We start from the raw sequence: 19,738 nt of genomic DNA, 5'->3' as shown, positions 1-19,738 counted from the left end.
GACAGGTTAATCGTTAATTAAAATCATCATGGTTGGCAGCCCTGGGTGAGACTGTTTCAAATTAAAATTCAAAGGAATGTTCCTGACTGAATGATGACAACAGCAAGAAATTGTTTGTGGTTGTCTTATTTTATTTCCAGCGTTATATTTAATTTTTTGCATCTGATCATTTGTTGATAAGTAAAAAAATAAACTATGTCATAAAATACATCTTGATAAAATACATGACATGATCTGTTTTCTTTTTAATGGAAACACTTGAAGGAAAATGTCAAGTTAGGGGACACCTTACAGCCATATGTTACACCTATACACTACACATTAGTAACCCTGTTATTTTGACTTGTTACAACACAACTTTGTTAACAGTATTACACATACATTAGGCTACTGAGCATGATCTAACTTCACGTCACATTTAGGGATTTTCAGAAACACAAGATACCACCTCTGCTTGGATTACAGATGACTCGTATTTGCATGCATTTTTGTTACCAGCACAAAGTCTAATTGCACCAGCGGTATGGAAGAAGTCAACCCTGCTACAGTCACAAAAACATGTCGTCTACACAACCTTTGATGTTTAGGTTTACACAACATCAAAACTCACACTACAAAAGATTATTTGAGAGAGAGAGATCATAGCTTGCTGGCTGGTTAGAATACAATTACAGTATCATTGCGTTGCATAACTTTTTTTGCATTCACAAGGCCAGAAGTGTTGGAGAGTTAAGACTATCTTTGATTAACTCAGACGCGCCGAGGCTGCCTTTCAGGCTCTCGAAGCCCTCAGCCAAGGAATCAATCTCAGAGTAATTAAAGGAAAACACTGTGCGGTAATTGCTACAAGTGGGACTGGAAGACATGACTGGTGTATTCAAGGATTCAAGGTCATTTGCCACAGACTTGTACAGGGTTTCCCAGTCTGAGAGGCAGAAGGGGCCGCTCAGGTCTATGTCGGGGACGGATACAGCCATCTCAGGAGTCACTGCCATCTCCAGGCTGGGCACCAAGTCATCCAGGTCGTCTCCTTTCAAGTCCTCCAGAGCCTCCTCCTCCGCGCTTGAGCACAGGAGGATGTTGGAGTTGCCCAAAATGGCTGCAGCTGCAGGGATGCAAGGGACAGTGTCCACCATGTCTTGACCAATGGGGGCGTCTCCGATGGTTGTGTTGCTCTCTGGGGTTTTTCCATTCTCTAAGATGGACAGCAGCTGCGGGGAGGCCGGAGGATCCTGCAGCATTGTGTTAACATCATCTCCATTATCCTCCTCATCACCATCATCATCGCCGCCGTCCTCTGCAGGGAGTTTGCAGGACGGTTTGTGGGAGGCTAAGACCTGCTCCAGCCGCTCCTTCTCCTTCAGCAGCTCGTCTATCTCTGTCTGGAGGGCAGACTTCTCGTCCTCGAGCTTGTCAGTTTCCTGAGGTGAGGAGAGACAAGATCATAAAAAATACTTGACGTGAGGGGAGGATGAAAACACTGCTGCCCTGTGGTGCTCTGCAGTCATCCCTGCTGTGCTGCTGTTATCTTTACTGACATGTATACAGAGCATTGTTGCAATATACCGGTATTGACGCTAACCATGATATTTAAGAAAATAAAGACTGATATCATGTTAATAATACACATATGATAATATTGTGTAAATAATGAAATTTCACTCTTTGTACGCTTTTGAACAGTCATGTATACAGACTCTCTAAACAAAAAAATTAATTTGACTGAGTATTATTATTATTATCATTACAATTTTTCCATTGATATCACAATAATATTGTTAACATGAATTTCTTTGCCACAATAATCATGTAGTGAAAATGTGATATCATGACAGCCCTAGCTGGGCACTAACAGATTACATCAGATTACACAATAATATAATCAGCCCAGAGAAGTATGATATATATGGTGAATGTTATACTGTACATCATAATAAGTCTTTCCTCTCAGGTCATCAGTTTATTAACTGGGACTTTTTGTTTGTTTGTTTTGTTGTTGTTGTTTATTTCTACACTGAAAATGGAAGATGAACACAAGCCTCCAAAGCCCTATAGCTAAATGTGGCACATTTACATGGTGGACTTAAGTGAGAATGTTAATTAATGTGCCTTATTAAGTAAAATAAACAGAAACAAAAGATGGATGTTTTGGGTTAGTGCTCATCTTGGCGTTTTTGTTAATCGATTTGAGCCACTGTAAATGTTGAATACACAAGATACATTTTATTTGAATTTTAAAATCTTATCGAGATGTTTAAAGAGTAAACAAGTGGACTGCGTTACTGATTTCAAGAATTGCCATATAATTTGTATTCTGTAACTGGTTATATTTCAAAGTAATCTGACCAAACCCTGCTCATACAGTGCATGTGCAGTGGGAATACTCTCTGTATGTACTTACAGCTTGCAGAGTGTCTATCAGCTCCCTCCGTCTGTTACGACACTTTGCTGCAGCAATTTTGTTCCTCTCCCTCCTGATCCTCCTCCTCTCCTCCTCCTCTTTGGAAGGCTGAAATCAATCACAAATAGACCATTTAAATGCGCATCCTGCTGGGTTTTGCCATATCAGCAGTTGGCTCTTCAGCACCATTTTCTTGCCAAAAAAAAAAATGAGAGAGGAGAAAAAAAAAAGATCTCGGTTGCAGTGTATGCTGGGAATACTGATCTGGTCGGTGCAGACTGTCTGTTCAGTTCAGGCGTTAAAATGCTGCACCACTGGCACGGTCTAGTCAGGCACGTGAACGCGCACTTTTTATGCAATTTCCCATCCATTCATAAACAGCGCTGCGTGCTCTCCTTACTCCACAAGTAATTAACTCTGCACCAATTAGACTTAATCCAATCACCCTCTATATGACACTCCACAGTAATTTATTTGCACCATACTCATACTGTTTCACTTTAACAGTAAAAACAATTGCACCCTCATTCACGTCCTCTTGAAAATATCGCGATAACTCAATTTTCATATCATATTCATATTAACCTCTAGCATTGGGAAAGGAGTCGTGGCTGGGAGGAGGGATGTGATAGGACATTACTGGAGAACAATTTCTTCCAGAACAACTTGATTGCTTGCTTAATGGATAGACTCATTGATTGATTGATTGATTGATTGATTGATTGATTGATTGATTGACTAGCCCTAGTTATTTCTGAACGTGACATTTAATCACCCCCTCCCCTCTCCACCATGTTTTCCTGCATACCTTGTCTTTCAGCCCCTTCCTGTTGGGGGGCTTTGCCTTGTTTGCAGCTGCCGGGGAAGACGACTGGCTCCCGCCGTGAGTTTTGCTCTTTGCACGGCCGGACGACGACGGCGTAGAGACAGATGTGATGACTGTCGGCTGCACCATCCACCTCAGATCCGGCGAGGTTGAGATTGCAGTGACAGTCGGAACAAAGGAGTCTGATGCTGCTGCACTGGTCTCAGTATCCTGGAAAAACCCACATCACACACAGAGACATGCATATGCATGCAGTCAAACACTCATTTAGCTTATCTGATGAATGAGGAAGCACGGTCGTGGCTGACCTTTACATTTGCTTAAATGGTACATCAATCACTTGGCTGAGGAATGCCAAAAAAGACCAAATCAGTTCTGTCTAAAACCAGCTACATGCCCCATCATCACATCCTGATCCCTCATTTTCATCACCATCATCATCATCACTCTATAATGAAAGGTCACGACCAAGACATCATGTCTGCATGAAGTACATTACAAACCTGAAATAAGACTGATCATTATTAACGCATTTCCTGCACATGCATGCAGACTGTATTGTTTCTATAGAATCATTTCAACACGGGTCAGTAGTCCTGTTACAGCTGTCTATGAAATGTACTTGGACATATGTGAACATTTTGTACCTGCACTACATTTTAGCATTTTGCAGCCCATACTAACCTTATGCATGAATTATACTGCAAGATTTCATTTTCAGAGCATTAATTCTTGGATGATTATCTACCTTGGTGCTGTCCACTGGTGATGAAAGCGAGTCAGGAGGATGCTGGCTGCACCCAGGGGTGTCCCCGCCAGGCGATGCTGTGCTACAGCTGGACGATGAGTCGAACTCAGAGCTGGAGTCTGGATGCATGGTTTTCGTTTAAAATCACTGCATACAAAGACAGAATAGTCTATCTAACCTAAGGAGAAAACTGACGCCTGAACGCCTTTTCTATAAATATTCCATTTGCCAGGTTCATAAATGGTAACTGTGCAGATATAGTGGAGAGGCCCGCCTTTTATAGTGAGCTGGAATTTTATGAATGAAATCTGTGTGGTGAGACCGAACCATCTGACAGAGGGAGAGGTAAGAGGGAAAAAAGAGAGCTGATGTTTTTCAAATTAAAAATAAAATCCGTCGAATGTCTGAAGAGTGTTATTAGCAGCCCCTTTAATTTCAATTTATTTTATTTGCTAAAATATCATATAACAGCGAGCATATGTGAAGTGGCACCCCCGCTTGCAAGAGGAACCCATCGCCATGAATGAACGACGTCATTTCACGTATGCAGCATCTGCATCATATACATTATGTTCCCTTTATGTCCTCATATGTTCAGAGATGCATTTTAATGCTGCTGGCAGCAGAAATGGTCTATAATGGGAAGAAAGTTGATAGCAATGCAAAATATTAATAAATCAGTTAAAAGGTCTGGTGTTATATGTCCCCTCCGAATCGTTCATATGAGGACAATGCTGGTGTATTCACTGAGGCTGCAAATTCATATTATAGAAACTGCCCCAATTGATCACTTGGCCCAATATTGTGAAACCCAGCATGATTTAATTAGTGCACACAACTTCCAGCAAACCGGCTGATTATTTATGAGCTGCTAAATGAAGTGTCATCCATTTATATCACACTGCCTTTCTTTCACCTGTCCCTGCATATGAATAGAGCTCCAGCAACAGAATTGTCGCTGTAGTAAAGCAGCCAATCGCCGAGTGGACCGGTCGAGCCATATATGGTGCTTCCTGTAAACGGGGGCGCGCGCTGTGGCGCACAGAGTGCGCTGTGGCAGACGGACGTGTGGCTGTGTGTGGCCCACTCACTCAATCACTCACACGGTCACAAAAGAAAAGTGAAACATGCGCTAAAAGGCTCCCCCGTCATGCATTGTACCTGATAACAGCGTCATTAGCTGACCACAGAGGCGCTGCTTTTAGGACACGAAGAGGAAGGTAAATCCTGCACTTGACCCTCCCTCACACAGCTTTTTTTCCTCTTTTTTGCAGATATAGATCTGTAAATGCATTGCGAATCATTAACACAAGACTGATGACATATTAAAGACACTTAATAATATTAAAGGCACAGGTTAGATGTTTTGAAGTGGGATTACATGAGGTACTTATCAATACATTTAGCCACAATAGATTCTGGTCTTCGCCTACAGTTTGGAGAAAAAACAGGAGTACCAGCGTAGAAGCTAAGCAATGTACTTCTTTGGACAGGGTCAGCAACAAAAGGTGTGGTATGGTAGGTAGGTCCACCTAAAAAAAAAAAAAAGTCAATACCAGTTTAAGTGTACGCTATATTTAGAATATTTTCACTGCTATCAGACAGCTTGTTCTGACGGGAAAATGTTGTTACATAAGCCAAATGTCACTCCCTCCAAACCAACCAAGCTCCAAAGGTGAAATCAGTCATTTTACCTTGCAGAACACAGGAGCTGCTGTCCTACTGCTGCCTCATTTAAAGTGATATTGTGCGACTTCTGTGTTTTAAAACGATAGCTCAGATTCACCAAAGCCACAAAATGACACAAACAAGTTAACAGATCACAAAATTACAGATTTTTAGCTATGAGGTTTGGTCGGTTTGGAGAGAGCAACATTTAGCTTATGTAACAGTGGTTTCCCATCAGAAAAGGCTGTCTGATGGCAAAGTAAAGCAGTGATAATTTTCTGCATATTGTGTAAAACAATATTAATTTGTTGCTGACCCTGTCCACACTTTGCTTGGCTTCTCTACTGGTACTCCTCTCTGCTTCTCCAAACTGGGAGCATTCTGATGGCCATTATACACTCTTGATAATACAACCCCACTTCAAATAATCCACTAACTATCCATTTAAGCCTCTGCTTTTCTAATGTATGCTATAGACTCTTTGCACAGCAATCATATTTATATGAAATAGTAGGGTAAACACAGGTGTTACCAATGATACTAATTATATGTAGTGTGATGTCTATTTAGTGTAGCACAGCCTTTCCAGTGAGCCAACATGCACAATAGCAGCACGCTGACTCCATCTGACCTGAATGGACCAGAACCTTAATTAGTATCACTGGTAACACCTGTGTTAATTCTATTACCTCATGTCAAAATGGCTGCTGTGAAAAAGGGGCTATGATGCTGCTTTTGTTCCTCCACTTTCACACATACTAATCAGTTCAGTTGCAGTAAATCCGCAATTTATTGGCACCAATTATGTAAGCGTTATTCCAGTAATTCTGCTCCTATAAGAAAAGGGATTGTATAGGCTATATTTAGGTCTCAGATGACCTCACAGATCCACTCAAGTGAGAGTGATAGATGGTGAACAGAGGGGGCCTCTCCCCGCTTAGAGGGGCTGTGCTCTGGGCTGTTTCCTGGCAGTCACAGCCCCCTCTGGACGCATTTACTGGCACATCATTAGGTGGTCCGCTTGAGCCTATTCAGTCGCAGGCGGCTCGAGACCAAAAGGGTTCAAAGGTCGGACATAGCTGCAGACACCCCTCACTACAGCTCAAAAGACTTGTTTTCTTCAAAGTAACTTGAGTCTAAATGTGCTGTGACAGAGTTTATTTTTAGACTCAGTGACATCAGTGCACAAAGTTCATGTAAAATTAGGAAAATAGACCATTTAAGTTAACTGTGAATAACACCACTGCTGTTATGAAACTTGACCTAAAATGAAATGTCATATAGATTGTTTGGTAAGATTCTTTATAAAATAGTAACTCACCTAAAATTAAATTATTTTGCAAAATACTTGGCTGGTAGTTTTTGTAGGATTATGTCATTCATGCATACAATAGAGATATAGATTCTGATAACAGATACATAAGTATCTGCTGCCATGCCACCACACTACAGAGCAGTTTCATCCTTAGCAGCAGTCCACCATGCCAATAGTTTGTTTTTATTTATTTATTTTTTAATCACTACTACATATAATTTGAAACATTTTTTTTGTGAGAAGCAGAAAGGAAACTGAAACTCTCAACCCTGTATTGTACAATTCTAAACAAACCTGCCTGGTAAATGACCCCTCTGTGTTGCTGCAAATCAACTGGCTTGACATGGTTATTTTTATTTTACCAATCTATATTTTTATTTTAACCAAGTGGCATACATGCTAATTGTTAATCTGTCTTTTAGAGACTGTAAATTATTTTTATGTGGTTCAACTTAAAAATGCAAGTACCCCTGCTGCCTTGAAAATATGAGTTCTCTGAACATGGGTTGAATAATTGGTTGAGGAAACTTAAGATATTATGTTGAATCAACTAAGACTATGGGGGTAGGGAATTCATTCAGTACTAATCATCGTTGTTTTCATTATTATAAAAAAAATCAACCATAAGTCATTTAACATTAAAGATACAAAGTATTTCTATAATGTATGCTATCCTCAAACTTGCATGCTGGGAAGACTGCTAATATGCTGATCAAGTCTCTTTCAAAACTGAATTTAATGAGTTGAGTGATCTCAGAGTAGTACGATTCAACTCAAGAGGCTTCAAGTCAGAACAACTTAGTTTTTAAGTTATGAAGTAGTCTGAAAATAAAAAAAGAACTTTAAAATTGATTGAACTTACAGGGTTAATACATACATTTATGTTAATTTAACAAGAAAGGATTGCAGTACATGTCTGGCATGTTTTTACAGTGTATTTTTTATTGCATGTCTTCTATTCTCAACTTTAAAGAACTACAAAACTTCGTTCAAAACAAATAGTCTAGGTTAGCATTATTGATGTTGAAGCTGCTTCTCCTGCCAACCAGTCAAACAAAGTAGGCTACTCAAACAATCCACAAGGTAAAGGGGTTGTTTGGTGTCTCGTTTCATTCCGCTGCTCCGCAGACACCACGGAGAGAGCGCGCCGTCTGAGAGCCACAACACAGACAGACCACTCACTCTGACACCGTGTCCTGGAACCAGACATTCCGGTTAATCATCCGAACAGGCGAGACAGAAGAGACGGGTTTCATTTTACTTCGTTGAGTGATCCGTCTCCACAACACAAACGATCGTTGTTGCTATGCAAAATGAGGACGTCACTGACGCGAAGGGGTGGGGTGTTGCTATGCCAACCTGGAGTGTTCACCAAAACACGAGCGCGGGAAACAAAGCACAACTCCTTTAACCTACATTGATGCACTTTGACACAATGACACTATTATTAACACATTATACATTTAGGCATATTAATGGAAAGGTGATGCCTATATGACCTATTCTATTTTTAACAACAGCCCAGCCTGTAGTTTGCACACCGTTTAGAGAAAGTTAGTAAAGAGAGGGGCATTCAAGGACCCCAGGAATGTACAGGAAAATTAATTAACGCAGCTATTGTGAATATAGATTGACTCTTGTGGTTGGGGTTTTTGCTTTTTTCTCTGTTCATGTATAAATGTATAAATGTATAAATCATGCTAAATCAACAAATACAACAACAAAAAAAAAAAAAACACTACCAGCAAAATGTTGCTGACACTAGTGAAACTGGGTGAGGGTCTTTGTGCTCCTACTTCTCCATTAACAGCAATTAACAGAAAAGTGGTGTTGGGCAGGCCTAATCTTGACTAGAGTGTTCATGGGAATGAAAATATGCCAGAGTAACTCAGTTAAACAATTCATGTGGAAGGTAATAAGGTCTGAATATTGCTGCAAAGTCAGACCTGTAGTCCAGTGATTCATATAGTTCATTATGTAAACCACAGAGGATTCCCTTTACCACAATCTTAGGGGAAGACCTTTATGATCGAGCTCAACACCCCTGAGAAAAAAAAGCAAACCGCTGTCGTGGAAAAGTACACACAAGAAACCAGTTATCAACTCACTGTGCAGCTGAACACACCCTCGCTTGGATTGCACACAAAAGGTACAGGTACTGCCTGAGGGCCTGGTGTAACTGCGTGTGCTCTGACATGAATTCATGGTTTTCTTGGTCTATGTTTACATAGTTGTTGTGGAGTGCACGTAAAGGGTTTTTCAGTTAAAAATGGTTGTTCCGGCAGCCCATGGAGTTACATTATTATTTTATCTTCATTTATCTGAGGTAATTTTTACTCTAATTATAATTATTTGTTTTTCCACACAAGTCTAACAATGTACAAAAAACACATAAAACTTAATCTCAAACTGCAGCATTAGCACCTGCAGCAGATCCCTGTAAGCTGATTGGCTTACGTTCTTATAGCATGATTTATTTCATATTAATCAACTGTTCATTGACCTTTCAGCATTATTACAGGTTCATGTGTTTGAAGTGATGTTACTTGTGTGTGTATTTGTTTGAGCAACAATGTGTGTGGTCTGGTGTTTCTGCCTTGTCCTTTTCTGTTTCAAATGGTTTCCCCTGTAAAAACACTACCAGGAAGCCCAGAATGCAAGGCTGAAAAGCAGTTGTGAATCTCTCACAACACAGCGTTGAATGTCACTCCTGACATGGGGGCACTACAGCCTACTGGACTGACCCTGCAAGAATTTCTCATACAACTTAACATTTAAGTGTAAATGTATTTTTCCTTAAAGTGTGTTTGTACTTAAGTAATACCTCTGTAAATGAGATATAAAAATGCATTACTGCATTGATACTATAGTCCTACATGTTCATAGAGATGATAGAAATAATATATAAAATTTAATGAACTATTCAAAAGGATAGTGTTAAAAATTACACCAGCGTTGTGTTTTTTGATGCGTTTGTTTGATACATTCAGTTCAGAACAGAGTAATCTTCATGTTCAAATTTACCTTTTGATGCACTTTGATGTGTGTAGGATGTACTTTTGCTGACCATTATCCCAGTTCTTCAGTTTTCACAACAGCCCTCTGTGTTTGTTGTCTTACATAACGTCATGTCGCTGTCGGCCAATCTCGCATGGTGTATTTCCCAGAAGGACCCGCCCCTTTTACAGGATGCACCATATTTGGAAAATGACGTACTGGGGATCCCGTTTCTGGAATATTCCATTTATGGAGGGTGAGCATAAAATATAATTTTTAAATGTCGCTTTTCGCCTTTAAACATCACAAACTGGCGTTGCACACTCGTCGTTAGGTGTATTTAAATACTGTATGAGTGATATCTGGCGTTAGTATTGCGTTGTCATGTCGTTGTTTGGGTGTTTTTTTCCTCGCGCTGTCGGGTAAGGAGCGTCCCTCGCCGCACACGTCATCGGTCTGCGGCTATAAAAGGGCTCCGAGCTGACAGAGTTGGCATTCAAACTTTCAGTAGCAGAGCAACGATCAGAAGAAAGAGCGAGAGAGAAGCACTTCAGAGTTTCTCACAAACCTCCTGAAAGGATTTCCTCATCTTAAGGGTACATCCCAACTCAGCGGAGTTTGTTTGGATCTTCTTACTTGCCTTTTTTTGGGGAAACGATGATGTTTACCGCTTTCAACACGGAGTGTGACTCTTCCTCCCGCTGCAGCACCGCCTCTCCTTCCACGGACAATCTTGGATATTTTCCATCCCCAGCGGGATCTTACTCCAGCATGGGATCACCCCAGTCTCAGGTATGTCCAGTTACATGTTATTACACTGTTATTACAATGTAGCCTATATGACATTTACATTTATATGTTTTGTTTGGCATGCAAGAATAAAAGAACTTGGGATCATAAAGCTCATTTTAGCATTCACTACATTTTTCTCATAAAACTTAAATATAATAAAGTTTTTAAATAATAAGCTAAATATAGCCTGACTGACAGATAGTAATAGCCCATTGACCTGCACTGCACTAAGTGCAAGAAAGGCAGCTTCATTCATCCACCTGGAAACTCCTCAGAGAGACTGTAACGTCATAGCTGACATCATATGGATATTTTTAACCCACCCAGCTTTTTATAGACCCCCATCTTCATTCATAGACATCCTGCAGTGCTGCACCCCCCACTTCTTCCTCCTCCTGAAAGTATACCAAATGTACTAATGATGTTTTTTTTTTTTTCTTCATTGCCCACAGGATTTCACTGACCTGACAACATCAAGTGCCTCCTTCATTCCCACCGTCACGGCCATCTCGACAAGCCCAGACCTGCAGTGGATGGTCCAGCCTTTGATCTCTTCGGTGGCCCCCTCTCACAACAGAGCTCATCCTTACAGCAGCCCCAGCCCCGCCTACCCCAGACCGGCAATGAGGTCTGCAGGATCCAAATCTCACAACTCTGCCAAGAGGGGCAGAGTGGAACAGGTAATTATCATTTGACCTCACAGTGTTGCATAACAAGTAGTAACTTCCATGTCACAGTAATTATCACAGGGCTGGAGGATTAACTTTTTTTTTTCTTGCATTATGTGCAGGTAACACCCGAGGAAGAGGAGAAGAGGAGAATCCGCAGAGAGAGAAATAAGCAGGCAGCAGCAAAATGCCGCAACAGGAGGCGAGAGCTCACAGATACTCTGCAAGCTGTAAGTATGCCACAGATTTCTCATCAAATTTTTTCTTGAAGCAGCTCACAGCTAATAGCAGTGTGATCCAATGGCTAAGCTAATTCCACTTCCTCTATTTCTTTCCCTCGCAGGAAACTGATCAGCTGGAAGATGAGAAGTCAAGCCTGCAGAACGATATTGCTAATCTTCTGAAGGAGAAGGAGAGACTTGAGTTCATCCTGGCTGCCCATCAACCCATCTGCAAAATCCCCTCAGAGCTGGACTCCTCTGACTTCTCCTTGGTGTCTCACCCTTGCCTCACCGCCGAGGTGTCCTCGCAGCCTCAGACCACCATCCCAGAGGCCTCCGCCATCACCTCCAGCCAACCCACATTCACCTCAACCTCCAACTCCATCTTCTCCTCCAACAGCACTAGCAGCTCTGTCCTCTCCACCACCACCATCTCCAACAGCACGGTTAAGATGACAGACCTGGAATCCTCCGTCCTGGAGGAGTCTCTGGATCTGCTAGCAAAGACGGAGATGGAGACGGCGCGGTCGGTGCCGGAGGTCGACCTGTCCAGCTCCCTCTACACCACTCAGGACTGGGAGGCCCTCCACACCACCGCAGCCCCTACCAGTGACTATGAGCCCCTGTGCACACCTGTGGTGACCTGCACACCCGCCTGCACCACCTTCACGTCTTCTTTCGTGTTTACCTTCCCAGAGGCAGAGACCTTCCCCACCTGCGGTATCGCCCACAGGAGAGGGAGCAACAGCAACGACCAGTCCTCTGATTCGCTCAGCTCGCCCACCCTGCTGGCCCTTTAAAGACTTTTCTTCCAAAAACAATAATACTTCCTATCATGCACATTTTCTTTATCTGGGACAGATGTGCAGATCACAGGGCTATGGAATGGACCGATCTTACCAGAAAAACAAATTATTTATGATTTTATTTGCCTTTATCTATACTTGCCTATTACACCAATGTAGCAAGTTAAAAAGCATGTTTTAACTAATACCACCTAGTCGTTTTATGAGTTCATATATGATTTTAATTGGTGCTAGATGACAAAACTTGTTGTAGTGTTGATGTGTGTTCAGAGCAATAGTTATTATTGATCCAGTTTGTTTTCTGGTTGATGGAATGTGAGAGTAATTGTGAACTTTTTGTGAAACTTAAAAAAACTGACGTGCTTTGTCTTAACCATGGTCTGAGTGGTCTTATCTTAGTATGAAGTTTTCTGTGAAAACATTAGTGGTTTTAATTTATGAAATTTCAATTTATTTTTTTACAGAGAGAGTAAAGAAGAATGTTGTTTGTAAGATATGTAAATAAAAGATAGTGATATTTAAATTCAATTGTTTGTCTGTGGCTCTTTGCTTGTTACATGCACACACATATAAACAAGTGTTTCTGTGTAGAGGGATAAATAGCAGTAAGATAGAATAGCACCAGCATTTTTAACAGCCAATTAAAATAATGTCTAAAATTAGCCTCCATAAGGGAGAGCAGTATTTTTTTCTGCACCTCCTTTTTATTTTAAAGCTGCCTTTTAAGAATACAACACAGATTCAGTATACAAAGAACAATAACAAAAGAGTCGGGGGTATACAACATCCTTCAGGAAAACTACAACAAAATTATTTTTTTCTTGCCTATTAACACCATTATCAAATGTACTATAGAGAAGTAATTGTCCTCTTTTCTTCGGTTTTTGATGAAACATTTTCACATAACAATGTAAAGGCTTTAAAAATATAATCAGTGACAAATCCCTTGTCAGGAATTCTTGGTGCGAGAACAATGCCAAATACAGTAGGTGTAAAACTGTTTCTGAATATTCATCATAGACAAAGCAGCTCGTTTTTTAGGTCTCTTTTAAATTTCTGTTCACATGCATACATCATCTGAACTGGTGTGTGTGGTCTGACCATGTGCACACACAAATGAACACCATGTCGGGACTTTAGGATACTTGGATTACACCAGACAAGCAGGAAGGAGGCATTGTATGTTTTTTTCTGTTTGAAAACTGGGCACCACTCACTTACATTGTTGTGAACTATCCCTTTAGCCTTATTCTCAATCAGGTATTTTTATGAGGAAGTATTCAGACATTATTCCAATATGTGATTCATAAACTGATTCCAATATGCTGTAACATGTGGAATATCTTTAAAATAGGGCACATGTTCCTCTGTTATTATTTTGGGGAGGCAGTGAGAAAAAAGTTTTTTCTTACTGTGGAATCAGCTGGGTTTATGAGAGATGTGTATCAAGGTACATGTTGCAATGGCATCAAAAACTACTGTAAAGTCCTCAGGAATTACCGAGGAAACTCTAAATTAGTTTCCTTGAGGGCTTCACTGGAAAACTGTATGTAGATAAGAAGTCTTTGTCAGTGAACAGCGGCCGCTCCCTATTGAATAACTGACTCAGCAGAATCTGATTCTGAATTCTCCTCTCAAAGAAAAGTGACCTGTTCTTCAACAAAATGTCTCTATTATTCCAAAAAAGATACCTGTGTGCTGAGAAGTTGCGCTTATAATATTGAAGACCAGGCTATAAGGAATGGAATACAGATCATTTCGGGTCTGTCTACATTAATCACAATTTAAAGGCGAGATTAAATGAAAAATGCCATTTTAACCCCTTTAAATCACGTCCAGGATCATTTTTATATGCCAAACAAAATACAATACTTCCAGTAAAACAAAAATATGATATGTGCTTATGTAGGCTTAATCAACCAGTGTCAACCAGTAATGACATCCACCCATCAACCAATGTTCAATTTTTAGAGTGAAAGACCTAAGATTCATTAGATAACTAGCTAGCTTTGATGGAACAGCAGGGATGGAAATAACTTTATTGTGTTATCCCTAACAATGTCATATATGCTCATATGTCTTTGTACTACTGTATTTTAATATTAGCCAACTAAACCAAACTACATATACATATGGATATTTATTCATTTATTTATTTATTTATTTATTTATTCAAATCAAATTCCTTTTTCACTGATGGAAATACTCAAAAAAAATCAAAATGCTGTTTCCTCTGAACTTTAAAATAAAGCTCAGACCACCAAAACAAGAGATAATGTAAAGGGGAATAAAATTCCAGATTTAATTTTTTCTTTTTAGAAAATGCTTAGTCCAGTTAGCTTTAAAAGTTTTATTCAGGGTGGTAAAATCCAGGAACTCAAGTTCTAGATTTGTAATTATTTATATATTTTTATTATAATGTGTATGATTTTTCCAGGTAAAATTAAAGGGCATCTGGTCAAGAGCTTGACTGATTTTACTGTCAAGATGTAAAGAAAGAGCTGCATATGTGAGTCAAGCCTAGTCTTGGTTAGACTCTACCTTTCTTTTGGTGCTTTTTTTTTTTTTTTTTAAAAGTCACTTCAAAATAGTGTGTACATCACAGGTAACAGTTCACATGTATTCATATTCAAGCACCGAGGCCTGAGAAAAATCATCAGTTATATGAAGGGAATAGGTATCTGACTTCATCTTTCAGAACAAAAATTGTTGCATCATCAGCCCATGTCCCTGTCACTTATGGAGATTCCTTGTAAATTTCTGTTAATGATGCAGTTTTGTTTGCACAATTCAAACAAAATCTAGAAGTTGTGCCATGTTTTATTTTTGCTTTTGCTATCAGCGTACAAAGTTTTAATAGCCTTACAGAAAAATGCCAAAGCCTGTCTTCTAGAGTTTAAGATTAATTGATGTTGTACTATTTCAATGGCATTATAGAAATCTATAAACAGGATAAAACTATCTTCATGTACCATTTCAGAATAGTCAGGTATGTCCAAGACAAGTCTAATGTTATTAAACATATGGCTATGTCTCTCCTGACTGTGTCTCATTGATAATCATTTCACAGGACTGTTGTACCTCCGTTGACAATACTTGTTAAAATGTTCATATCAACAACCAATCTATGATCTATGATAATACAGTTGGTAGATTTCCCTACCGGAAACTGAATAGGTCCTTCTTAGAAAATAAAGTGTGGAGGTTAATAAATTAATTAATCAGTTCAGGAATAATGCTAAGACAGAGAAATCCTATAGCACTAACTTGAGACAAGCACATTTTAAGAAGGTGTGGGTTCAATGTCAAGTCTAGAAGAGCTGAGGAAGAAGAGGTGATTGCCAAAATTTCCTGATTTTATCAAAAGCCCCCTGATGACATATTAGAGGAGGAGAGGCCAAGTCTGTTAGACCTTCAGATAGATGACTTGTAGGCAATCTGTGTAGGGCAGAGGGAGCCTTTGTCAGATATAGGTGGCGAGAGGAGGGAGAACAAAATCTGCATTCTTTTTAAGACTTGAAAAATATTCTAAAATTATTCAGCAACTAACATTAATGTTGTCATCTCTGTTAATGCCAAGCTCATTTCAAATTTCTGTTGTAATGTCTGTATTAACCTGAGCAGTTCAAAGTATAATTAACAACTTTATGCAGAAACTCAGGAAAGGATTTGAATTTTTTTTGACACAGTTGATAAAAATCACAGTGAAACCCTTCTTGCCACAGAGGAGGTTGTTCACCCGGTAATAATTTCTGCACAGGTGAAATCTTTTTAATCCCACCAATTTTCATTGTACATTGTCCATGCCTTAACTTTTGTCAGACTTTATTATTGCAGAAGGAGAGGAAATTTTGTCTCTTGAGCTGGCTTGAGGTTTACTTGGAGTGACAGGCAGTGGTGGAAAATCATCCATGTCTTCTACTACAGAAACTGTCAAGAAGGCAGTTGTATAATCACGACAGCTGTATATCAGTACACAACTCCTCCTTTAGGCTGTAGGCAACATCTATGTGCATTACCAGCACTAGCAGCATTAGCTTCATCTATCCTGGCACCTTCACAAACTCTTTTTCTTTCACGTCGGTTCAGCATTTCACCACTTCTCTTATAAGTTCGCTGTACGTGGCTTTCAGGGTGAAAAAAACGAGTGTTGGACAAATTAAAAAATTCTAATCTTTACTGTTTCCTAACTTTAGTTTGTAGAACTCGGTACAAAGCAGCCATCTTGGCACGCGCACCCCCACCCTTCGGCTCTATTTATTGTTCCGTCTGTTGCCAAGGTTAACTATACGTCAGGGCTCTTACGTCAGTGCGTTCTTTCCATTTTTTTACATTTGCAAGCACAGCGCGATGACGTTGTACTTCCGTGCCCAAATATAGAATGCCTCGACGGCTCGTTGCTGCTGTCTGTCAGCAGAAAGCAGACGGGTTCCTCGGTTAGGTATCCTTTTCCGCTAAAATTAACACTTATAAGAATTTGTCTTCGGATTTTCTCTACGGAGACACTTGATTTGGCCATGGGCATGTCTATGGGTTATAGAAAATGCACAGCTTTCCTTACAGAGGCGATTTTCATACGTGCTCGTTGCAAGACAGCCGCTGCACACGTATAGTTACACAAGAGAAGTCGCAAGAGGATCCGAAAGCAGCATTTTAACCACGATCTACGTTGGTTTAATTTATTCTGTTCTCTCCGAAGGTTTGAACTCGCCAAAGTATCACCTCCTCCACACTCAAAGACGCACATTGTGAGTTCCAGCACAATGCAAGAAAAAACTCCCCAGAAATAATTCATGAAGGCACAGACAGAGAGAAGTTTGGACCTCTGCAGATGGACTGGGGGGCATGCAGACAGCTGGACATGAGGTGTAAAGTGGCTGTCTGCAGCAAAGTGGTGTTTTTATTCAGTGTGTTCCAATTTTCCCTCTCAACAGACAGACACTAAATCCACCTCTTGTGGCTGGGCCCAGATTAATACCGATGTGCCAACATCACATCAAAATGGCTTGAATGACAAGTATAGGTCACATGCACATATCTAATTTGGAACATGGTGATTAAGGAAATTAATTCACAAATAGTCTAACATCTTATCTTTTTTTCCATTGGTTGTTGTTGCAGTACAAATCAACACTGGTGGCTGCAGGCAAACAAGTGTAGGTTTTCTTTCCATTCGCAACCAGATCAGAATAACAGACAGATAAGCCTAATGTATTATTTTCCTAAAACAAACACATGACTTGAGTTGTGCATTTAGTGCAAACACAAGTTTTAAATGCAATGATCTTTCTATGCCACTGTTACCATAGTGATTTGTTGTTGTTTTTTCTTTTATACATGGTTTTCATTACATGTCCTTATTTCAACTCAGCCACATGGTTAAAGTGAATTTAAGGTCAAAGGGATAGTTTGGGGTTTGTGAAATGGGGTTGTATGAAGTATTTATCTATAGTCAGTGCAGACCTACAGTAAAAAGTCAATATCAGTTAAAGTTCACACTATGTTTAGAATACTTTCACTACTGTATCATGCTGTCACACAGCTTTTTCCAGTGGGAAATTGCTGTTATATTAGCTAAACATTGCTCTCTCCACAGTAACCAGATACATTTGGAAAAACATTATTTTTAATTTACAGAACACAGGAGTTGGGTGTTTGTGTGATTTTGCTGTTTTAAAGTGTTCAGGTTCACCAAAGTCGCACAATAATACAAACAAACAAAGGCAGCAGTAGGTCAGCAACTCCTGTGTCCTGTGAGGTAAAATGACCTTTTCTGCTTATGAAGTTTGGTTTGGTTTGGCTTATATAATGGTGGTTTCCCATCAGAAAAGGCTGTGTGACAGCAAAGCAAAGCGGTGAAAATATTCCACACATAGCTGATAATCATTTCCTTCTAGGTAGGCTTTTTTAAAAAAATATGTTTTGCTGCTGACCCCGTCTGAAGCAGTACATTGCTTAGCTTGCTACTCTGGTACTCCTGCTGCTTCCCTAAACTGGGGCCATGTCAACCACCATCCCCTGACTATGGGTAAGTATCTCATACAACCCACACATCAAAAAACCTGAACTATCCCTTTAAAGCTGGGAGTTGCATGCATCTGTCTGGCTCTGGATACACTTATGTAATCTTGTCTCATCCTTCCATCCTTCAAAACAGAAAACTGTTATTAAGAAGGCCAATATATGAACATGAAGACAGACAAATTCATCAGTAAAAGTAGAATTTCAAAGAAGAGTAACTGAGTGATGATTGTGTTTTTGTGCAACACTTTATTGTTTCTCAGGTTGTCTTCAAACCTTTCCTACCGCTCCCTTATACTTGTCATCCTTTCACCTCCCTTGCTCATTTCGCCCTTTATCAATATTTCACCATGTAAAGAATCACCGGAAGGCAGATTGCTTAATGGCTTTTCACAGGAAATGCGTGGTGAGTGTGCGCGTATGGGACATGCTGAGTGGAAGACTACCGTCGCACAATAACTAACTTACTCTGACGTTGGAGCCTTTCTAGTGTGGACACACCCTTTTGTGCAACAGAGCCAGGATATCAGCAGTTGTTGCTCTGCTTCCTGAATGGACACAGACCTGCTCCATCAAAGAACTACAAGAAACTAATCAAAAGATTCCATTATTTGATATACTTCCAAGAATTAAAGTTGCAGAAGTATCACCCTAATTCCTTGGTTTTTGCTTTCACACTTTTAAATCGCTTGTGTTTTTACAAAGCGTCTTGTTTTGTTCCCACTGTGCTGTTGTATAACAGCTGAATTCTGAGTACCTGTGTGTTTTCCTTTGCACTTCATCGAAGAGCCTCTTTTTCCTCAATAAAGCCTCTGTGTGCGACCATGCAGCACCTAATAACTCTGTCTATTAATACCTCTTTGCCGGCCCCAGGGAGATGGGGTAGCAGCAGAAATAGCAGGTGCCTATTGCTTCTTTTAACATCAGCATCAACAGCAGTAAAATTAGACCACTATGACGCCAACCTGCGTCGGTGCTGCAACCCAGGGGAGGAACCAGGCAGCGTACGCCTGATAGAAGGAGAGGAGGAAGAGGAAAGGAGAAGATGATGAGTGTATGAGGAGAGCAGAGCAGGGAGGGAGACAGACAGAGATCCCTGCCTGGGTGTAATTGTGAGCACAGTGATGATGAAACAGACGAGTTCGCCTCCATGCCACGACGACAAGAGCTCAGTTTGGCTCGGCTCCATATTCACAGAAAAATCCATCCCCTGATACCTTCCTTCTGTCGAGAGAGGATATGAAAGCTTTAAGAAACCATGAATACTGCAGTGTT

General features: G+C 40.2%; 2 protein-coding genes across 5 annotated transcripts; one reads left to right on the top strand and one right to left on the bottom strand.

Annotated features, from left to right (window-relative positions):
• Positions 1-110: 110 nt before the first annotated feature.
• LOC146314262 (protein c-Fos-like) lies at positions 111-10,306 on the bottom strand. 4 transcript variants are annotated; one of them, XM_084736927.1, is made up of 5 exons: positions 9,983-10,306; positions 3,976-4,122; positions 3,210-3,437; positions 2,402-2,509; positions 111-1,421 (listed from the first exon to the last, which is right to left on the bottom strand). In XM_084736927.1, the coding sequence occupies exons 2-5, from the start codon at positions 4,102-4,104 to the stop codon at positions 705-707; spliced, it is 1,182 nt and encodes a 393-aa protein (XP_084593053.1). In that variant the 5' UTR covers positions 4,105-4,122; positions 9,983-10,306; the 3' UTR covers positions 111-704. The 4 variants fall into 4 exon arrangements, with proteins under 4 accessions (XP_084593053.1, XP_084593051.1, XP_084593054.1 ...); XM_084736925.1 differs by having other exon boundaries at positions 3,976-4,094; XM_084736928.1 differs by lacking the exon at positions 3,976-4,122.
• A 151-nt stretch (positions 10,307-10,457) lies between these two features.
• Positions 10,458-12,970, top strand: fosab (Fos proto-oncogene, AP-1 transcription factor subunit b). Its single transcript, XM_084736929.1, has 4 exons — positions 10,458-10,747; positions 11,200-11,427; positions 11,538-11,645; positions 11,759-12,970. The coding sequence occupies exons 1-4, from the start codon at positions 10,613-10,615 to the stop codon at positions 12,434-12,436; spliced, it is 1,149 nt and encodes a 382-aa protein (XP_084593055.1). The 5' UTR covers positions 10,458-10,612; the 3' UTR covers positions 12,437-12,970.
• Positions 12,971-19,738: the final 6,768 nt, after the last annotated feature.

The sequence above is a fragment of the Lutjanus erythropterus genome, chromosome 15 (assembly GCF_056507025.1).
Source record: "Lutjanus erythropterus isolate fLutEry1 chromosome 15, fLutEry1.hap2, whole genome shotgun sequence".
Classification (NCBI taxonomy): domain Eukaryota; kingdom Metazoa; phylum Chordata; class Actinopteri; order Lutjaniformes; family Lutjanidae; genus Lutjanus; species Lutjanus erythropterus.
This window is presented reverse-complemented; position numbering and strand designations above follow the sequence as displayed.